Below are 22425 nucleotides of genomic sequence, written 5' to 3'. Positions count from 1 at the left end.
GAGCTCGGTTTAAATGCCTCCATGATGTTCCTGCCAGAGACCAATGCTGCCCTTTTCTGTTACCCATGCCCTCGGTCTGATCTTGTCCCAAAGAGTGAACACACTAAGCTAAATGTGTTTACAACAGGAGTCCATTTAGCGATGTGCATCTATGGCTATTGCTGATGCACCAGGGGGTGAAGCTCTTCAGACCGGCTGTACTGGGCCATTTCATTTGTGTCCCAACATCTTTCCTCCAGCCTAAACTTACACAACTGTGATAGAGTGAGAGCTCCGGAGTATTAAAGGACTCTTAAGTGCTTGTACACTCTAGTGTCGATCAGGGGTGCGTTTCCCGAAAGCATCGTTGGCCAACTATGGTCGCAAGTTCATCGCAATGTCCATTGAACTCTATTGGTAACGACGGAACTTGCGACCATAGTTGGCCAACGATGCTTTCGGGAAACGCACCCCAGGAAGTGAATGTGCCCTTCACAATCTCACAAGCAACACCACAAACATCTTTGTGGCATTCTGACCTCATTTCGGCACGCTGTTTAAAGGAATAGTTTGCCCAAAAATGTTAATTCTATCAATGTTGTCTTATCAAGACTTATAAGTCACACTTACTCAACATATGGTGCTTTTTGATTTGGGATTTCCATTTGATTTAATTGTATTTCGAAAAATATAAATGTGAAACCGCTACTTTTAAAGTAAATATTCATGCGAATTTATCTGCCTGATAAATTGTATTATACATTTTAGCATTTATTACAGCATGCACAGCAATTCAAAACTATTAAAAAAATCATATGGCACTGCCTGTCAGTAAAAATCTCACCATATTGTGTTCAAGTTACTTGTATTCTTCAACCTCGTGATAGCAAAGGCTTACTGAATCCTCTTAAATGAGGTTAAAACAACCAGACAACCAGATGTTTAAGTGGTGCATGGATAAATGTGGCTATAGCATTGTGGAAAAAGTCTCTTATGCTCACCAAAGACTGCATTTGACCAAAAATACAGTAAAAACTATATGTGAAATATTATTGCCAATTAAAATATTTGTATTTCTATTTTAATGTATATTAAAAATGTAATTCATTCCTGTAATGCCAAAGCTGAATTTTCAGCATCATTGCTCCAGTATTCAGTGTCACATGATCCTTCAGAAATCATTCATGCTGATTAATTTGCTGCTCAAGAAACATTTCTTATTATGATGTTGAAAACAGTTATGCTGCTTGATATTTTAAAGAACAGCATTTATGTTATAAATATCACTTTAACCACATTAATGCACCCTTGTTGAATAAAAATAAGAATTTCTTTCAAAAGAAAAAAAAAAAATATTGACCCCAAACTTTTGAACAGCAGTGTATTTGTCCCTTTTTAATCCATATACTGTATTCCCATATTTTAAGGATCTCATTGTGATAGTGTTTGATATGAGTCTGAGTTTACATGCAGACAGCTTGGACACTCATCATATAAATAATAAAATATAACTTGTTTAAACAGATCAATGCACAAATGAAGGTCTCACGGCTGTTTATAATATATTATTGAAATCACAATTCCATTTGGTAACTAATAACTGTTACGAAGCATGACCTGAGAAAAGTAATTTAGCTCAAATTAACAGATTTTCCAGCCACATATAGCTAATAACAATAGCATCCTGACACATAGGCAGCAAACCACACAGTAATAATCCAGTGGGTTCTCGATTGCTCTGCATGTTTAAACACCCTTTACTCAGTCAAAGGCTGGACAATTATCCATAAACATAGAACTGAAATGCAAGAAATAAGATGTTTAACAAGTATGACATTAAAAAGCAATCTATCAAACAGCCTTTGCAAAGCTGTTCAGTGATATTTCAGTGAATTAGATGAAGCATTGAAAATAATGCCACATGCCACCACAGTGGCAGCCTTAACAAGCCTCATTAACATAAAATACCTCTGGAGCTCTACAGCTCCACCGAACGATAGATGGCTTTATTATTTGGGCTGTATGAAAAAGGAGAGCGTGTAGAAAACGACTGGTGAATATAGCACACGGCTGCTAAGCAACAAATAGGGGCGGGGTACTTTTGGTGCCTGTTATCCATCAAAGTAAGCCTTCCGAATCCCGGCTTCACCTGACTGCTGTACCTCGCAGTGATCTGGTTTCAAGCTATTTTCCCCTCATAGAAGCTTAGAAGGATATTCCACCCAAAAAAGAAATTTCATTTATTCACCCTTATGCCGTCTCAGATGTCTGTGACTTTCTTTCTTCTGATGAACACATCACATTTTCTATAGCAAAAGAATCCATCTCGTTGAGCCTTTATAATGCTAGTGTACAGGACCTCCAAACAGGGACGCCGTTAGGCCTATTTTAGGGGGGCTGAAGCTACCCCAAAATGTTCCTAAGCCCCCCTAAATGATAATAAGAACAACAATAACAATTCGATTTATCAATAACCGTATCCTCATTCATATTTAGACGGAACAAATGATATATATCCAGCTACAAAAAATAGCCGAAAAGTCGGAAGTTGGACCTGCCAACTCTCACGCATTCACCGTAAGACACGCAATTGACACTTTTCACACGCTCTCACGCCACACATCCATTTTCTCACGCACAGAAAAATCGCGAAGCAAAGAGGACACGGAGACCGACAGACTAGACAGGTTACTTTATGATATAAAAGAATCTCAACTCTCAGATTCTGTCAATTTTATTACGAAATTCAAACAATAAATACCGTTTTGGCGCTTGTATATTTAAGTTCAGTAATTTCACTTAAATTACAATTAATAGGTAATTTTCATTGCCATTTAGATGAAATTACTTAACTTAAATATACGAGCTTGATAAAAATTATCATTCTAGAAGAAAATCTCAGATGGCACTTAGAGGCTTTTGCATATGAACTCTTCATATACAGAAACTGAATCTCAAAAATATAATGCTAACTTGAGAAGTATCTACTGGATTAGTGTGACAACCAGGCTTGCCTTCCTGTTTAATAGTGTGCTGTTTAATGTGGTCTGTTCTGTAGCTACACTAACCCTTGAGGATGTTTTCATTTCTTATGTGTGTGTTTGCTCTGAAGGAGAGGTGAGGGGTTTTTAATGACTTGCACCTCTTCAATATATCATACCTGAAAATCTGTGTGCCAAGGTCTTGTTCGAGCGACTGTCATAGCAACTGTTCACAAAGGTGCTCTACGGGACTGTGAGTGATGCAGCCGAGCACATCACAGTGAGCCGTACGCCTTTGAAGAGCTGGAGAGGCAAAGTCAGGACACTGCCAGCACTTCAGAGATTCACAAACACACACCTCTATTATTTACAAGGAGCCACGAGGTTATTTACTGCCTGGTAATTCTCAGTAATGAGGCATTTACTCAGGTAACATGATTTCCCAACATAGGAGAAATGTGTGAATCTCAATAGCTTACAACATGTATGAAATTCAAATGATTTACCTGGTGCTTTAACTGAAAATCATAATCTCCACTATAGCACAAATCAAGCATGTCATGTCTTATTTTTATGGACAAGTGCACGATTTTTAGTGATTAATGATAATCACCGCAAACAAACCATATGGACTGGTTTTTTTTGGGGGGGGGGGGTCATTTTATGGTGCTTTTTTTTACTTGTAGCGTTGTGTTGAAAAAAGTAGCACAAAGTGTTTTGTCAAAATCATTAAAGGGGACATATCATGAAAATTGGACTTTGTCCATGTTTAATTGCTATAATAGGGTCCCCTGTGCATCTACCAACCCTGAAAACGTGAAAAAGCCTTTCTCTGCAAGCATTTCAAAAATGAAGCCGATTTCGCTCCCCTTCTGACCTAGGAAGGGGATCTTATTATAATATTATCGCCCCTTAATCTGCACGTTTCCACCCACTGTGCCGCCATTTGGTTTACGCAAGCAACAACAGTGTAACCAGGTCTAACGCAATGGCAAAAGTTTGAGCAAAGCATGCAAACTGTTCTGTTGTTGGCTGCACAGAACACTATTGACCAAAAAATGTCACAGATGTCTTATAAAGACCTCAGGGAACTGTGTCAACTTGTGTAAAAGTTAAACATGACAGACAGTACATGCAAGTCGATGAGATTAATCAATGTAACTCCACAACAACTACATCCATGTATCCAGTAACCATTCAGAAACGTCCAGGTGCAGTCTAAAAGTTGTAACCTCTTCCTGAGTCTTCTCCATAAGGCTTCACTCCGCTACTGGTTACGTCTGAGACTTTGGATGAGTGAAAATCGCGTGTTTTGTTATTGTATCCGAAGCTCATGTAAAGGATCGGCCGTCTTCTTTGCATTTAAAGGGACACACACAAAAACTGCGCGATTTTGGTCACACCCAAAAAGGGCCAACTTTGACAAGCTATAATAAAAGATCTGGGAGGTATTTTGAGCTGAAATTTCACAGACACATTCTGGGGACACCATAGATTTATAATACATCTTGTGAAAAGGGGCAATATATGTCACCTTTAATTTCACCATCACCTTTTGTTTTTGATGGAAAGAAAAATATTCCTTTTAGAAGGCTTGCGGCAGTGCAGACAACCAAGCTAAAACATCTACATATTGCTTAAGTAAACATACAATGGCCAAAATATTGTATTAAACTCCCTCACTGAATTCCAATGATTTTAGTAAACACCTAGCCAGACATACACCTACACTAATAATACAAGAAATACAATACAGAAGAATTGTTGTTGGCCCACACCTCGAGAGAGAAACAAAAATTGAAGAAATACCATCATCTGTAAATATTCATAGTTTTATGTTTGCTCAGAGCAAGTGGAAGGCAGTCATAAGCTGACCTAGTTGTTGAAGTTAAAATTCTGTAACTTGCTGATTTGTCTGAGGTACAATACACAAGGGTACCGCTTAGTGGGAAAAGAAAAACAAAGAAATGCTTATGAACAATGTAAGTCTTTTGGGATTGTGTTGATTCACACGTACGCACTGGCACGTAGAATATAATCATACAGCAGTCATTTTTCATAACATGAAGAATACCCAAATGGGAAATAGAAAATTGTATTCTCATAGTCGTTTCTAGATGCATTACATTACATAGCTATATTAGTAGGGATCGCTTTAAAATAAAATTATTCTACATTCAGACTTACATACTCTAAAATCAATTAGACTAGTATGAGGGTTGCCTCATACTACTCATACTGTTCTTCTAACCAGTTACAACTGGGCTAAAATCAAAACAGTTTCATATTCACCTATCCCAGATCAGATGCACTTTGTGTATCCACTACAAAACGATTTACATGGTATTACTGTACATATTTAAAACACATGGTATTGTCATGTCATAATCAATTGAATCTATTCATATGACCGTTGTGTCTTGTGTTAACCGGTTTGATTCAAAAGAGTGATTCAGTAGCGAATTGGGCATCGTTAGTTTTGATTCCCAATAAACTAAAGAAATACGGGACGCACAATTGCAGAGAGGAAATGTTTCTCGTATCGGTATATGCTAAAATCCCTCGTCGTACCAGAGTTATTCTCTTATTAAAGGAGGAGATTGCAACTTGGGCATTTGATTCTTTGGAAAACGCGTAACTGTCTGTCACATGTTCTGTGAGCCAATCATACAGTATAAAGACCCTGACGTCAGTGAATCAGTTTTACGATGGTCAATCAGTCACATTTTGACATTTGCAGATTCCGTTTAAATGAATGGGTACTGCTGTAAAATGAATTATACCTGTCATAAATGTAAATTAGGTTATTATAATATCAATACTTTCTTAATAATGAATCAGTTAGTAATCTGTGTTAGCCTACTTTTATGAGTAAGAAGCACTTTATGTTCCAGCAATTAAAAAGCAAAGTGGCATGTTCATTAACATTTCACAATTAAGATGTACACACTATTAACCGACGGTTTCTGTCTCATAAATAATTGCATATGCTGCATATGCAATTATTTATGCCCCTTTATTCACAATGGAACACTAGCAATGTTGGGTGTAGTTAATGTTAAAAGACAAGAAATATGACTAAACATATTAAAGGAGAACTTGGTAACTTTTTTAACTTAATAAAACTGTCTAGAAATCATTTGGATGGTTAAACAACCTGTTCTGGTGATATTGGTGACTTTCCCCGCTCCCCCCAGGGTTCCCAGGCGGAAAACCAACCTTGCAACTTGGGGACTACCGTCCCGGCAAAATAGAAATTGGAAGTCTCGTGAGAAGCGAGAACGAGAACGAGAACGAGCGCGAAACACGAATCGCTTTACGGCAATTCAACATAAACACACACGCATGTATGATGTATTACCAGATTACCCACCTCGGTAGACATAGCTCCACACGATACAGTTGGCTTGCTCCGATCAAAACAAACGCACATGAGCAGCAGTAGAGAGGGGGAGGAGGCCGCCGCAAGTGAGTTTTTTACGACCGTGTTGTGACATATACGCCCCCCCACATCTGTAGGGGGAGCTCGTGGGGAAAACATGCGACAACAAAAGGGAAAATCAGCGAAGAAGTGACTAGAGTTCGCTAGAGTTGCCGAGTTCTCCTTTAAACTATGGCAAAAAAAAAAATTAAAAAAAATAAAAAACATTTCTAATCCAAAGGTCTGTTAATTATGCATATTAAATTTGAATGAATTTGAAAATTTAATTTCTCCGAACATCTTTGCAGTCTTCCAAGTTGACAACCTTCGACTATGTGCACTTCTGGCAGCTCATATTACAGTAATTCTTTTAAGATTTACCTGTAGGTCCTATAACCAAACATAATTAAAAGGGGAAGCCCCAAGGTATGAAGTTGATTGAAACGTCAGAGCTTTGTATAATTGGATAAGAGGCTTGATTAATTTTCTCCTACAACATTATTTGTTACAAAATCCATATTTCAAAGCAGGCATTTTAATTGTATTACCTACTTCCATTTCAAGTTATTTATTAATTATAGAGTTGACCTCACTGTTTAATCTAAACCTTCTGCAATATCAGTCCAGTGCAAACAAGCATCTATCTCTCTTTAGACATGAGCTTCAACTGACAGTATTATGTACCTGTCTGTAAATCAAGGGCTATTAAAACTCATGCAAGTGCAAAAACCAAACAAAACACAGTGTCACCTTGAGTTTCAGGCAGCTTTAAATCTGTGCATGATATTGTATAATAACCAGGCTGTAAGTTTTTACAACATTTCAGTAACCACAAAAGTTAGATTTAGAAGTTAACACATTTCACATGGTGCCAAACAGATATACTGTACTATAACAACAGATGGTATGTGAGTACTTCCTGATATCAGTATTGGGTGGTATATAAAAAAATACCCCATCTTACCCTATATGTAGTTACACAAGCCTATAGCTTGTAGTTATAGTTATATGCAGATAGGTCTACTTTGGCAGGTACACCCAGCAGACACACATTTTAAATGAATGTGGCTTTGATACTAAGAATTTTTTTTTCTTTTTTAGGCATTTGTTCTTTCCTCCCTGCAGGCAAAAAGGAGCAGAAATTGAAAGGTGTTTTTAATCTTCTCCCTGTCCTCTTCTAATAGTATAAAATAGCACAATCTCAGAATCATACAGAAATGTATGAAAGTCTCATTGAGGACTGGAATATGCTGTACATCTTGGCATTCATATATCAAATGTGTTTACATATTCAGAAGAATCTTGTTGCTCCACCACGAAAAGGAACAACGATACATAACTCCTAACAAGCTCAATTTGAGACAGATTCACACAGGGGGGTCCAAATATGTACCAGAGTTAAGTGTGTTAATTTATGGCTGTTTGCAAGAGAGGGGGCAGAGATTCCCCTGAGACTCCTGCTACAGCAGGTTGTGATATATTTGAATAATAATGCAGAACTACTTAAACTTGGTCCCGTGTGTGGTTAAACTTGGATGTGCGATTAGCATAGAGACTTGGCAGAGGTTTGAGGAGGATCTAAAAAGACTGAATGAGAGCTGTAGGACACATCAACCCTTGCAACATTTTTAGCAACCCAGGCCCAATGAAAAAAAAAACATGCCTGTGGCGACATTTCTGCAAAGTGATATTACATTGCTGCTTCTTGTTACGTTTCATGACACTTTGAGTGAGTGGCGCTTTAAAGCAGTTTTATCCAAAACTGATTAACATGAATCTGGCAACATTTTATTACCTAGGTTGTTATACGAATTGCAGCAGTTCGTAAATGAAATGTGGCGCTTAAAGTGCGTTCAGTTTTATCTGAAATAGATGAATGTGAATCTGTTCTTATTGAGTTGGTTATTGTACGTATCGCGGCAGTTCAGAAATGAAATATGCGGTGAGTGACGCTAAAAGGATAATGGTCTACCGTACCCTAATCCCTACCCTAAACCTAACCAATAGTGTTAAAACAAACACCTTTTTGTCTGGCTTCTACACTTTTTGAGCACTGACAACATGTGTTTCATGGGTCTTGTAAGAGCAATGCTGTACCAGGTGAGCTACCGAGCAAGTTTACTACATCAGAAAAGCCATACATATGGAGCTAGTTATGTGATATCAGCATCAAAATGTATTAGTTTACAAATCATTAGGGCTGTAATCTCCCAGTCGATTAGTCGATTATTGGTCTATACGTTCTGGCTCGACCAAAATTCTGATTGGTCGATTTTTTTGCCGCGTTCATTTCATTAGTTTTGCCACGTTCATTTAATCAGTTTTGCCGCGTTCCTTTAATCAGTTTTGCCGCGTTCATTTCATCAGGTGGAAAGCACTAATTGCTAATGGGGGTGTTTTCAGAGCACCCCTGTTTCACAGGTAACAGTCTGTCTTCAGAACACCCCCCTTGTTTTCACTTCTTTTGGATTAGCCCAACCCACTGGAGAAGAGAGACAGATTGAAGAAAGTAGGCTACTAGAAGGTTTGCTGAATATTATTACTTGATCTGGTTTGTTTAATAAATATTCTTTTTTTATTAAAGTGGACGTGCCTTTTGTGTTTAAGAGTAAAAGCTTTAAGTTAATAGTCTATTCGTGTCTCAGCCACGAAGCTGAGCTCCTATGTTCAGCCTCGCTCTGTGCGAGCTGAAATGATGTCTGTCAGTTATTATAATACATATGACAAAAATTGTCTAAATTATGTTGCATATTCCTCAGAAGTTCTTGTGATGATATCACTAGCTGACAACATAGTACTATTTTCGTAAATCATAGGCTCTGATATAGCGCAGCAGGTGCACATGATGCAACGCTGTCAGAGCCGACAGACTCGTGTGTCAGACTCATTTCAGTGCAAAATAATTAGGTCAAAAACGATTTAATATACTGCAAATAGCCTACTAGTTTTTTATGTTTATTTATAATTCATTTAGGCGGACAACAAGGCAACAAGGCGCACAGTGCGCAGCTAATTAATTTAACGTTTTTTTTTCCTAACGTAATTTTTAGTCGATTTTTAGTCGAAAATTTCAGGACTTCAGTCGACCAAGATTTTCTTTGGTTGATTACAGCCCTACAAATCATGCACTATTGTAGAATTGTTTTGAGGTAATAACATAGTATTGTGCAAGGAACCTTGCAAAAATAAGCCTTGATTAATCGATAATATGCCCCTGTATTCATAATTTGTGTGAAAAGGAATAAAGGTTGTTGGTGTTCTACTACTTCTAATGTTCATTTCAGCTGGAAACTGCAGTAAATTCTATGCATAGGTAGGCTATATTTTTGGAGATTTGGAAAAATCTGCACTGATCCTGAACAGCAAGCTGTTAGACCAGCATATCACCACTCTTAAGCATAATATGCTAATAATCATCAAAGCGCTCAGTGGACACTAAACAGCTTGCTGAATGCAAATTACGCATTTTTATTCTAATCTTAAGTTGTGGTGTTAATTATCTAGGTCTGACAGGGCCTGCACTTGTAAACAGTATGCTTGTGTGCCTTCATCGACCGCTCGCTAAGTGCCGCTGGTCATCTGGACAGGTTAGTAGGTGCTACTGTCTGTTATTCCATGAGATAGTGGTGTACAGTTGAGTACATCCCCCCTACACACACATACATGCTCTCTCTGTGAGGTTGCGTGTAACACATGGCCCTTTAGTAGTGTACTAAGAGCCTCTCCATCTCCCATTATGGCTCTGGCTGGCACATGCTATTCACCAACTAGCGCTTCTCTAAAAATACCCCGCACTGACCAAGCAGGGCACTCGCTTGGGATACATCGACAAGTATAAACAAGTCAAGAAGCATTTTTTAAATGCTGCCCCCCATGAGAGAGATAAGCAAGGCAGCACTGTTTACTTAGCAAATTAGTTTGCAAGCTAATGGGCAGCTACCCCTCTAGCCACCTTAGTAAATGATATAAAGCCATAAGTGGCTCTCAGAGCTTTCGAGTGAGGGATAGTAGAGCACTTTGAAATCCTCCACATGTCCGTCTGTTTATGTAGCCATGAAAAAGGTACATGATGACTGGTAAAGCTAATGGAAAGAGCTAGAAAGCATGATTTGAATAAGTAGTTTGAAAGCTAGTTTGTTTTGCAAAGTCCACACAATTGTTTAATTGGATGCAGAGCTACAGTTTGCTTACAGCTATATTACTTTAGAATAGTGAATTGCAGGTCTGTTCGACAGGGAAATAACAATAGTAAACACAACTGATAAAATGTAACAAACAATCATATATATGTAGTAGGGTGATGTATAACCCTTGCTGTTATTGGTTGGTGTCATGCTAACCCCTTGAGCCTATCAGTGCCGAATGTAGCAGGGTGATATATTGCCCTTGCTGTTATTGGTTGGTGTCATGCCAACTCTGTGAGCCTATCAGTGCCCAGTTTGGGGAGTATAAAAATGTGAGTGGTTTGTTGGCCAGGTATGCATCACTATGGGTCCTGCGGCTGCCCATTGTAAACTTCATGTTGTGAGTAACGGTAGGTGTAGTAGCATTGGGTTTGAATCTCAAACTTTGAACTTGATTGAGATGTTAACATTGGTATATTTGTGGCCGGCAGGAGAGACGCATCCTCTGGTTTTCTCTCTGGTGTGCACTGGCTCTTGCAGGTGTGACTATGTCCAAGGTTTCCTGTCATTTATTTACGGGATTTAAACCAACTGATGTGACTGCACTGCTGCTTTGCCTGGGTCTCAATTGAATTGCTTTTGTTGGCATAATTTGCCGTTTTATGTTTCTTGTTTTGAGTTTTGTCTATATTGAATTAATTCTGTTCCTGAGTAAATTTATTTGTTATTTTGGTTTATGAATGTGTACTTTTGTTTATTACAAGTGTAGAATCTTATCTTGTACGTACATTTGTATGTCAGTAGTTTGTGTATTTTCTTCCCTTTGTTTTGTTGGATTGTTAAACGGGAGGGGTTGTCCGTGGTTATAATTTGATTTGTGTATTTGCACGTAGTGTCACTTTGCATGTGTTTTTTTTGGTTTTTTTTTTTTTGTATTTTAATAAAGTGACTTGTTTATGTGTATTTTCACAATTCACTTTTTTCCTCACAATTCCGATTTTTTTTTTTTTTCTTCTCACAATTGAGTTTATATCTCGCAATTCCGACTTCTCTCAGAATTGTGAGATATAAACTTTCAATTCTGACTTCAAGTCAGTCTTTTTTCCCCCTCAGAATTGGACTTTATAACTCCAAGTCCAATTCTGAGGGGAAAAAAGACTGACTTTAAGTCAGAATTGAAAGTATATCTCATAATTCTGATTTTATAACTCGCAATTGCGTGTTTATATCAAGCAATTCTGAGGAAAAATGTCACAATTACCTTTATTTTTTATTCAGTGGCGAAAACAAGCTTCCATAAGATACAGTTCATATTATCAATGTTGAAAACTGTTGTACTGCTTATTTCATGATATATTTTTTTCAAGATTCTAGAAAATTCAAAAGAACATTTATTTGAAATAGAATTTTTTTTGTAACACTGTAAAAGTCTTTACTGTCACTTCTGACCAATTTACTGCATCCTTGCTGATTAAAAGTGTTAATTTATCATGTGTTTAGCCTTTTTATTGAGATACAACAGTAAAGAGAATTGATAAGCAGCAAAGTGGAAGAGAGAGGGGGACACGACCCAGGACTTGAACTCGGGTCGCCTGCAGCACAACTGCACAATATGTCAAAGCGCGGCCCATGAGGTTATAGGCTCAGACATAAAAGTATTAATTTCTTACTGACCTAAAGTCTGACCCCAAACCTTTGAATGATAGAGTATGATTTTTGTACTGTGTTGGTTCGCCTCTTGATTTCCAGTGTAAAATATGTGAGCTGAAGCGGAAAAGCAGTTGAGAATCACCGTTTTCGATTCATCACAAAAAAACATGTACAAACACCCCTTACAATTTTAACATAAAAACCCAAGAAACATTTAAGGATCACAACAGTCTTGGTCACATGTAACCTGTTGTTTGTCTTCTAGCAAGGACCATTTGCAGCTGACATCTATAGGAGGGAGATAATTTCCTGCTTTAACTCCGAGGCGGCCACAGCTCAGGCCCATTGATATTCAGCGTGCAGGAGTGAAGTGTGCAGAGACTGACATTAGAGACAAGGAAGAAAAGAGAAATATGAGCACTCTTAGGCAAGAACCTGCACCTCTGAATGGAGATGCAACCTGCAGGAGCATACGGAGCGATTTCTCCCCATGACCGCCTGAGCCAGTCCACTGCACTTCAGGTTATTATAGGGACCACAATGGAGAGAATGAGAATTGGGGGGGTACTGTCATAGCCAATCACAGGATAGGACAGTACTGCCTCAAAACATACAGGCAGCACTTTTGTTTTATTATGCATGGCTCGCTTTGATTTGTGCAGGGCGAGTACTTGGAAGAGACGCTCTATATCCCAGCACTGGCATTACACCAAAGAATCGCATGGGTCGCAGCACTCCGCACAGCATAGTGCATTAGTAATTGTCCCATAGATTCATTCATGAGCCTGAGGATAAATCACCAAGTAGTAGACTGAGAGATGAACTTTGGTGCCATTCGTCAGATGTTTGACATGTATTACTGAGCAAAATGAAGAGCAGATGCAGAGCATGCAAGCGTACATGAAGATCAGAGAGGAAGAACAGAGGGACTCAAATTTACAGGATTATGAGCACTTCTGCAGGGCAATCAATAAAAATTCATTCTGATAAAATATTTAGAAGAGCAGAAATGACTAAATATCTGTCATTGGACCGGGTACTTGATACATCCAGGCTACATTTTTAAAATGACATGCTGATGGGTTGTGCCACCAAAGAATAAGCAGACTATGCCTTTGATGAAAAATTCAATTATAAATAAGATGTGATAAGAAGAAGAAATTTGATTTCATTTTTGATCCAATTAGATCTCTCGTCTTGCTCTCTAAGAGCACAGTTAAGCATTCTGTAAAACTTCAAATGTAAAAGTTTGAAAGTTTGTCACCCACGCATGACCGTGTTCGATACAGAACCGCACATCTTCTTAACAAATGCCTAGCATCACTAAGCATTGCAGCTTTCCTAATATCCCCCCTTCTCTCTGACTGAGTTATTTAGGGGATTAGGAGACCATTATTTTTATTTATTTATTTATTTATTTGTTTATTTATTCACAGTGCACTTTGTCAAAGCTTAGCAGAGGCATTTTCTGGCTGCGATTAGACGTGCCTTTAAAATATGCAAAATCTAAAAGTGGGTCTATGTTAGACAAGTTAAGCATTCTCAAATTTTACTCATTTAGTGTTCAACTGGCGACATGAAATAAAATACAAATTATAATAATTAAAAAAATAAAAAAATAAATAAATACATATATATATGAAGTGTCATCTGAAATTTTCTTCTAGAATGATCATTTTTATCAAGCTTGTATATTTAAGTTCAGTAATTTCACTTAAATGACAATTCATAGGTAATTTTTATTGCCATTTAAGTGAAACATTAACATTCTCATTCACGGTTCCATGCTGGTGGAATGCTCTCCCCACCCTCATCCGGAATGCAGAATCCCTGACAACATTCAAAAGACAGCTGAAAACCCATCTCTTCCGTGAGCACTTAACCTCATAAAAAAAAATAATAATAATAAAAAAAAAAATTCTTTCCTTTTCCTTTAATCCTCCCTTATCGGGCTTATGCTACTCTGAACAATTCAGAGTTCATAAGTTAAGTTTTTTTTTCTTTCATTTAAACAATATGCAGTAAAAACAGTAATATTGTGAAATATTATTACAATGTTTTTTTAATGCATTTTATTCCTGTGATTGCAAAGTACAATTTTCTGCATCATTACTCCAGTCTTCAGTGTCACATGAACCTTCAGAAATCATTCCAATATGCTGCTTTGGGGCACAACAAAACATTTCTTATTATTATCTACGTTGAAAACAGTTGTGCGGCTTTGATATTTTGTAGAAACCATGATACATTTTGTTGTTCGGATTTTTCATGAACATAAAGATAAAAAGAACAGCATTTATTTGAAATAGAAATTGGTAACAATAGTAAACATCTTTACTGTCACATTTGATCATCCTTGCAGAATAAAAGTGTTAATTTCTTTCAAAAATCTTACTGACCCCAAACTTTTGAGCGGTAGCCTATATACATGAAATCTAAATTATATACCTTCTTATTATGAACAATTCATTGGTGCGATTGGAAACAGCACTTCATTACTTCACTTTTATGTTATTATTTGTTTATTAACCACCATGGGTATAATCATATATTACAAATAATGTGTAATTATATGCTTATGATGAGAACAACCAAAGTAAGATTGTTTAATTTAAGCTTTAGTTGTCGTTATCTTGACGTGATTTTATATTTTGTGGATTTCAACACTATACATGTCTTGGCTGGATACTCTGGCACAATGATATGGATAATCTCCCCTTGAACACTCCTATTATTATTGCGGAAACAAGGCTGCATATTTCCCCGAAGGTATAGGAGTGTGTTTGTTTAGTGAAACCAGCTACAGCATGACAAATTCCCTTCTACAGAGGCTACAGTTTCTAAATCTCTAAGCTTGCTTACTTTTCCTAAACACATACACACATATGGACATTTGCTCATCCCTCTTTCACCCTGAGATTTGCTCCAATTTCCATCATCAACATTTCTGACCATAGTAATCCAAGGTCATCATTAGAGAGCAGACCGTTAAACCCTGGTAGTGACATGTATTGTGAATGGCTCATTTCTACATTGTGTGCTGGATTTTACCCGCATCCAGTGGCGGAATAAGTGCAGCAGAAATTGCTGTCTGTGTCCTGCCTATGTGCCAGTATCTTTTTTTTTCTTTTCTTTTTTCAAAAATCTTAGCATAGAGCCCTCTAATGTAGCAGTCGAAATGTATTTTTTTCATTCACAACTATGATATACAGTTTAATTATAAATGTACTTCACTGATGTCATTAGAGCATTGAATATGTGGTCATATTTGTCTTATAACATAAGCTAATAAGCCGTAAAAATCTCAAAGCAGCCCCAAAACATTATTTCCACATCTCAATTAGATAATATTTGGCTTTCATAAGAATCAGCTTGTTTGGTTGTAGCCTCAGGGCTCCCAAATACTGTTTCTTTATATATTGTTGGGAAAGACCACAGAGGTCTAAAAATTTGTCTAGTCAGAAAACATGAATACATACACTAGAATAGAACATTAGAATAGAGAAAGACTCTTTTTTCTTTCTTTTTTTGCCTCCCAGAATGGTGCGGTTACATCTCCTACCAGCAGGGGGCAACTGCCAAACCTTGACCCCTGCAGTGAAACTTGATTGTTTAATTAAACATGTAAAATGAATAAGATCAATACATCAGGGTGTGTTTAAAACAAGTGCATGGAAAATGAGTGTAGCTTAAGTCATGGCACTTAAAATAATAGCACTATAAATAATAGCACTACTAACACACAAACATTGATGCAGGATTAATAATGTTTTTCCTTCAAATAGATGTTGACTATATGAGACTATATAATTTTGATACTGAATATTCACAGCGGTATGCCTATGAGTTGGGAGCGCTTTTCGCTTTATTACTGGCCTGCTAGCAGACCAGAGCAAATGCACTCGGAGTAGCAACCACTGTGCTACTAGATGAAAAGCTCACTCCTGTGTCTAGAGCCTATAGTCATAACAGCATCTCCACTGCCTGGAGAAAAGGGAGAGAAATCGTGTGTGTGCGTACTTTAATACTTCTATATGTGTGCGTTATAGAAGTGTGTGGGTGAGATAGAGAGAAAAATAGCATATGTGTGTGTATATAAGAGACAGAGTCAGACAGCGAGCAAGAGGGAAAGAGAGAATAACAAGATATCGGTGTGTGTTTGTCTGTGTTATTCGAGGGGGAAAAGTCGATCAGACACAGCTCAGGTCTGGCAAAGGAAATGTTTTGATCTGACAAATGCTTATCAAAAAATATTGGGGGGGTCTATATAAATAGTTTCACTGATGTGAAGCTTTAACCCTTAAATATACCATGATGCTATGAAAGCTTGTTTCCACCTCATAAGTAAAATAGGTAATTGTGACTTTATATTTCACCACTGCATCTCATAAGAAAAAAACAAAAACTTTATTTCTCATAATTGTGATGTTACTGTATATCTTGTGATTCCAACTTTATTTCTTGTAATTTCAAGTTATTTCTTACAACTTTAAATCTCACAATTGTGACTTAACAGCTACCTATTATTTTTCATTATTTTTCATAATTGAAACTTTATCACAAATTTGACTTCATAGTTGTAACTTTATATCTCACATTTGTGACTTTATTTCCTGTAAATGCAACTCTGTATCTCACAACTGAAATTTCTACCTCAAAATTGCAATGCTTTTTCTTATAATTTCAACTTCATACAGTATTTAATCCTTCCGACCAACTTTTTTTTTAACTGTGATATTGTTATTTTGATTGCAACTTCAAATCATTGCAATTTTATTTCGCACAATTGCGACTTTGTATCTCAGAAGTGTGACTTTTGCTAGTAATTGTGACTTTATATCTCACATTTTCAACTTTATTTCTCATAATTGCAACTATTTCTCACAATTGTGTTTTTATCTCACAATTGCGACTCTCTCAAAATTGATTTCACATAGCTGGAACTTTATCACAATTGCAACTTTGTATCTCAGAATTATGACTATTTGTCTCATAATTATGACTTTGCCTTTAATTGTTTGTGACTTTATCTCTCACATTTGCAACTTTATTTCTCATAACTGAAACTTTATTTCTCACAATTGCGACTTTGTATTTCAGAACTGCGACTAATTTCCTTTTATTTGTGATGTTATCAAAAAAATCACTTTGCCCCACTACTCATTAGTCTACATCTTTATTTTCATACTGAGGATTTTTTTTTTGTTCTTATTGCTTGTTTATTCTTATTCATACTGCATGTGTGTATTGTCTCTTACTGTATTGTGCATTATTGCTGTTGTGTATCGTTTAGGCTATTCTTACTGGTTTGTCCTTTATTGTGTTTTCTTTATTTGTTTTATTTATTTTATTTGTAATGTATTGTTCCTTATGCTTTTTTTCCTCTTTTTCCTTTTTTTTTTTTTTTCCTTTTTTTAATTTATTGTCCTCCCTCCCTGAAGAAAGGACAAAATAAGTAATTGTACTAAAGTACATATGATAATAAAGATCTTAAATCTTGTTATATCTTGCCTGTAATTCTCACTATATATCTTATAATTGCAACTTTTTTAATTATCCTAAATGCGACTCGCACAACTGCATCTTTCTACATTGACAACCATTCAATTTATACCTCACAGTTTCAACTTTATTTCTCACAGTTGCAATTTCATATCTCAAATTGTGATTTACACGTTTCTACATGTGAACAGTCCCTATAAACAAGGTCACTGCATTTACATGTACATATACACCAGAATCATGCAAAAAGTAGTGGATAATCAATAACATACATTAGGGGTTTTATCTAAACTGTCTCGACCTACATCCTCATATCTTCTCTGATTATTCTCTTGTAACATGATTGCTATACTGACTAATATAGAAAGGTCTTGAACACCACACAAACTGCATTTGCTTAATGTCAAAACGAAAACAAACAGAGAATTTTAAAAGGTCAGTTTGACTTTCTGGCCTTGTGTACAAACTCATCTTGATTAATACAAGACAAACCGCTTTGTTAGAGAGCATTTCCCCTTCAAATCAATTTCATATCAGTCATACAAAACTAGAAAAGCAGCTCATTAGAGGATTGTAGAATCTGCGCACCTCCGCCAAAGACAAATGTTGTTATTTCAGCTTGGCACTGCATTCAAGTTGTTGTTTAAGGTCCCTTAATAGCCAATTTACTAACAGAAATAAGTGAATTAATCTTTCAGGGACTGCCTGCACAGATGCCTGCCATTTGCTTTTAAGTGTGAAAAGTTTTGATAGAGAAATGAGACATCATAACAATTATAAAGACAAAGAAATAAACGAATGCAAAAAGCAGCTTTTGCATTAAATTCACCTTACCAAGTAGCCTTAAACACAGCTGCATCAACCTTGTTTTGTAAGGACAAGCAAATTGGCTTGAACTCAGCTGACCAAGCGTTGCAACCTGAGGCAGCAGTCTTGTTTTCCCATAGGGTGTGCAACTGAAGAACTGAACCAGACGAGTGGGTTTCATTTCAGTGTTTTCCTAGCATTGTATTGTCTAGGTCTTAATTGCTATGCTTTTTGCAAGTCCTTTGTTTCTATCTGTCAAATAAATCCATTTACTTGATTATGGGTAACAACATTTGTTCTAAGCAATTGCTGCATCTAACAGACAGAAGTACGGCGTTATTAGGGTGACATCGTATATCCAAAGAAGATATTAATAAATAACAGTTTGTTGATTAGCACAGTTTTAATTAGCGTCTCGAGATGAATCTCAGTCAGAGGAGTCTCGCTCGCTGAGCAACATCCACAATGACATGTTCACATTCCACTAAGATAACTTTGCTCCCGATCAGGTCATTGAGCTGCCACTTTGACTCAGTGTGGCTCTTACAGAGAGAACAAAATCTGACAGCAAGCCGCGCCGATCATGTACATGACGTGATTAAGGAAATCGCACTAATCACGTCATCCATTGCCTGGACTAATTAGAAATTATTCTGACTTTTTTGCTGTGGTGAAACTGAAGTGAACAAGAAAAAGCTCCATCTAACTTTCATTCTCAGCAGCAGTCCCCCATTTAAGCCAAATCAATCCAGTTACCTCTTCTTTTTAATCAGACCTGCGAGAGCTCGTAGGGAGATGGATGTTTGTATCAAATGCTCCGGTGGTCTTGGCTAACAAAGAGAGGAAGAGATTTCAAAAACCTCTGCAGCTCAATTAACATTTGCAAAATGTATCTCAAACCTCCATCCATCTGTCAGAGGGAGAATCGACTATCTCAGCTATACTAGTTTCTCTCCCACATGTAGCCACATAGCTTTAAAGATTAATAAAATAAAAAAAAGAACAATCTTGTTGATTAATCATTGTTTTGGCACCTTTTATTCAAGTGAGTCTTGGCTGCTTCTAATTTTGGTCCATTAAATGAGTGACTATTCCAGGCTGTTAATCTTATTATTCCTGGCTACCTGAAGTCAGTCCGGGCGATAAACCTTTTCGCTTACTTGCATGTCTGTAGCAAGTGTGTGCAATAAATCAGCATCGGTGAAATCAGTCATTCATAATTCTCACGGTCGAAAATTGGTTGACTATGAACTGCTTTAGGTGTTGCTGCAGAACAAACATGGATTTTATATTATAAGACCTACCATCCAATTATTTCTAAGAACCAATTTCTCCTTGACTCTATTGATTTTGCAGTGCTAACTCTCTGCAAGGCAATTAGCCAAGTAATTAAATTATGTAGTAATATTAAAGTGGTGGGCGCTTCAGGCTATATTAAAATCCATGCCTAATTCACCCAACATTGTGTATGTTGCAAAAACTTTTTTCTTATTATTTAAATAAAAAATACGGTAAGCCTTTATGTTTAACACATTATAAATGTAGTTTTAATGCATGAATTATGCCTTGTAATGCACCTTGTGATGCATTGTATGATCTCATGAATTATTGTAACCACAGTTAAAATACATTTATCCATGGCTACACCTTTAGAAAGTATAATGCATTAAAACACACGACAAACAACCAGTTTCAGATGTTACAAGGAATCTGCAGATATAATGCATTTTAACTTTGGTTGCAATTATTTATGAACAAATATAATGCATTATAACGTTCATTATGCATACCTTTATAATGCATTATACATAAAGGCTTTAGGTAAAGTGTTACCAAATATACTTATTCACCAATAAAGTATTTCGAAAAGGTTACACTTTCACTGCAACAAGAACAACTCTACCGCAGATGACAGAACACTTTGGATTTGTTCATCCAATAGCCAACTTTAAGAGTTGGACAGATGCTATGTTGACAGACAAGCGTCATTGTTAAGGGCAGCTCAGGAAGGAATCCAGCAGCTCACTTTCAGCCTGTCTTAACACACACGATTCATAAAGCTACATTCTGAAAATAAACTGACAGTGTGTTCAGATGTGGCATGTGATGAATTTAAACATCAGAAGTCCTATTGCAATGGGAAAAGCTGTGAGCGTTCTATATAGTAACATCGTCCATTTTCAATGAGCACCACCGGGGTAAGAAAATGGTAAGAAAGTAAAATTACACATCTGGTTTATTATGATTTGATTTATGACCATGTTAATGGTTGGTATGACAGAATTGATATCATCTGATTCAGCAGGTTCTCTTGTTTAGTTTGATATATAAAATCCACACAAGATTTTTATCTACATGTGACAATAGCAATATCATGCCTGACAGAGAAGGATGTAACACTTTTCAATGTACATCTACAGGATCCCCCAATGGTACATTTCACCTTCATTTGGTTAACGCAAAAATAATTGTGAATAACTCACTTTTGTTTTCAGAGTTGTTTGCCTATGTTTTATGTAGGCTATGTATGTATTTATTTTTATTTTTATTTATTTTTTATTGTAGATTATCCCAATGTTTACAATTTAAAAAAATAATTAAAATGGATTTACAATAAAATTGGGTGATTGGGGGATGGCAATGAATAAACATATTTTTATTGATTAATTAAATACATTTATTTATTTAAAAATGTATGTATGTTTGATAGCCACATAAAAGCCATTCATATATGTAATGTTTTCTGTTGGTGTTGGTAGTGGGTTGGTTGTAAGCGCAGCACTTGAAAACAATTTATAAAGTTTAAAGATAAGTAGTACATTTATAAACAACTTTAATTTGAAGAAAATATGGGAATATTATATTAAAGTTTTAGTTACAGACGTGTTGGAACAGTCCCCGGTTTCCTTTGAATTTCACCGGTCTGGTTAGACAAAACTGAAACGCTGTCGTACTTTTTGCACCGAAAAGCGTATAATTGTCTTGTCTTTTAGGTTAAATGTCACTTGCACCAGAGCACCACCTAAATATCTGTGCTATTTTTCTATCACAGACTCGAATGATTGTTGGTCCTTGCCGACCGTGATAAACTGCAATGTAATATAACGACCACAAGACCAACATGTAAAGCAAATAATGCAAGTTCTTCAGAAGAATTCATAACTACAACGGTTAGCTACATCTGTGGAGTAAATGCCACCGGACTTCACTAACGCACGCCAGCGTGCCAGATGCTTCCCGCTGCCCGCCACTGCAAAAAGAGCCAATAAATCATCTTTAACTTACGGGATGATGAAGAAGCTGCTTCAGAGATGCTGAGGTGGCTTAAAATCCACAGCAAGAGCTTCAGTCCGGTCCCGGTGGGTGTCTGCATCTTCGAGCACAGTGAGGTCAGTTTTCCTTCTCGCGCGCGCTGTCCGGAAGAGCAAAAGCCTCTAAATGAGCGAGACCCGCACTAACCGACGCTTCTCGGCTCTGATACTCAGTGTGGATATATTTCTGCGCAACAGTCCGGCTTTTTAACAACAAAAGACTACAGTGAAGCACTTTAATGCGGTATTTCAAGCCATGTCGAAGCGCGTGGCGGCGTGCGCTTCAGTATGTGACGCCTGTCTCGCGGAGGTCGCTGGCCAGGTGCTGAAGTTACTACACGCAGCTCGCGCTCGTCCATATAAACACAGAACCCCTCTCTCCTCCGAGTTGGTACATTCCACGAAACAGTGGAGCAGCCCTCGCGGGACAGGGGCCATTGCTTTGAGCGCCTTCTCATGGGCAGCAGAGAATAGATTACATTTGAATGAGGGTCGCTTTTATGTTTATAACTAAGGCTGTTTCTGGAGGACCGCTGATAGCCTAATGGGCAAGATCTTGGCTGTAGAGTTCACTCAAATTACAAGGGCGGTCATACGATAAGTAATTATAATGAAATGCTACTGCAGAACTATACATACAGCTACTGTAC

General features: G+C 37.1%; 1 protein-coding gene across 2 annotated transcripts in view; it reads right to left on the bottom strand.

The window, feature by feature from the left end:
* Positions 1 to 22142, bottom strand: part of cntnap2a (contactin associated protein 2a) — a 386613-nt gene extending 364471 nt beyond the window's left edge. For both annotated transcript variants that reach the window (XM_079862570.1, XM_079862571.1), the window contains exon 1: positions 21750 to 22142. In XM_079862570.1, the coding sequence (XP_079718696.1) occupies positions 21750 to 21837 (88 nt within the window). In that variant the 5' untranslated portion in view covers positions 21838 to 22142. The remainder of the gene's footprint in view (positions 1 to 21749) is intronic.
* Between the last annotated feature and the right edge of the window lie 283 nt (positions 22143 to 22425).

Source organism: Squalius cephalus, assembly GCF_949319135.1.
Source record: "Squalius cephalus genome assembly, chromosome: 25".
NCBI lineage: Eukaryota > Metazoa > Chordata > Actinopteri > Cypriniformes > Leuciscidae > Squalius > Squalius cephalus.
The sequence above is the reverse complement of the archived record's forward strand: the minus strand, read 5'-3'. Positions and strand labels throughout refer to the sequence as shown.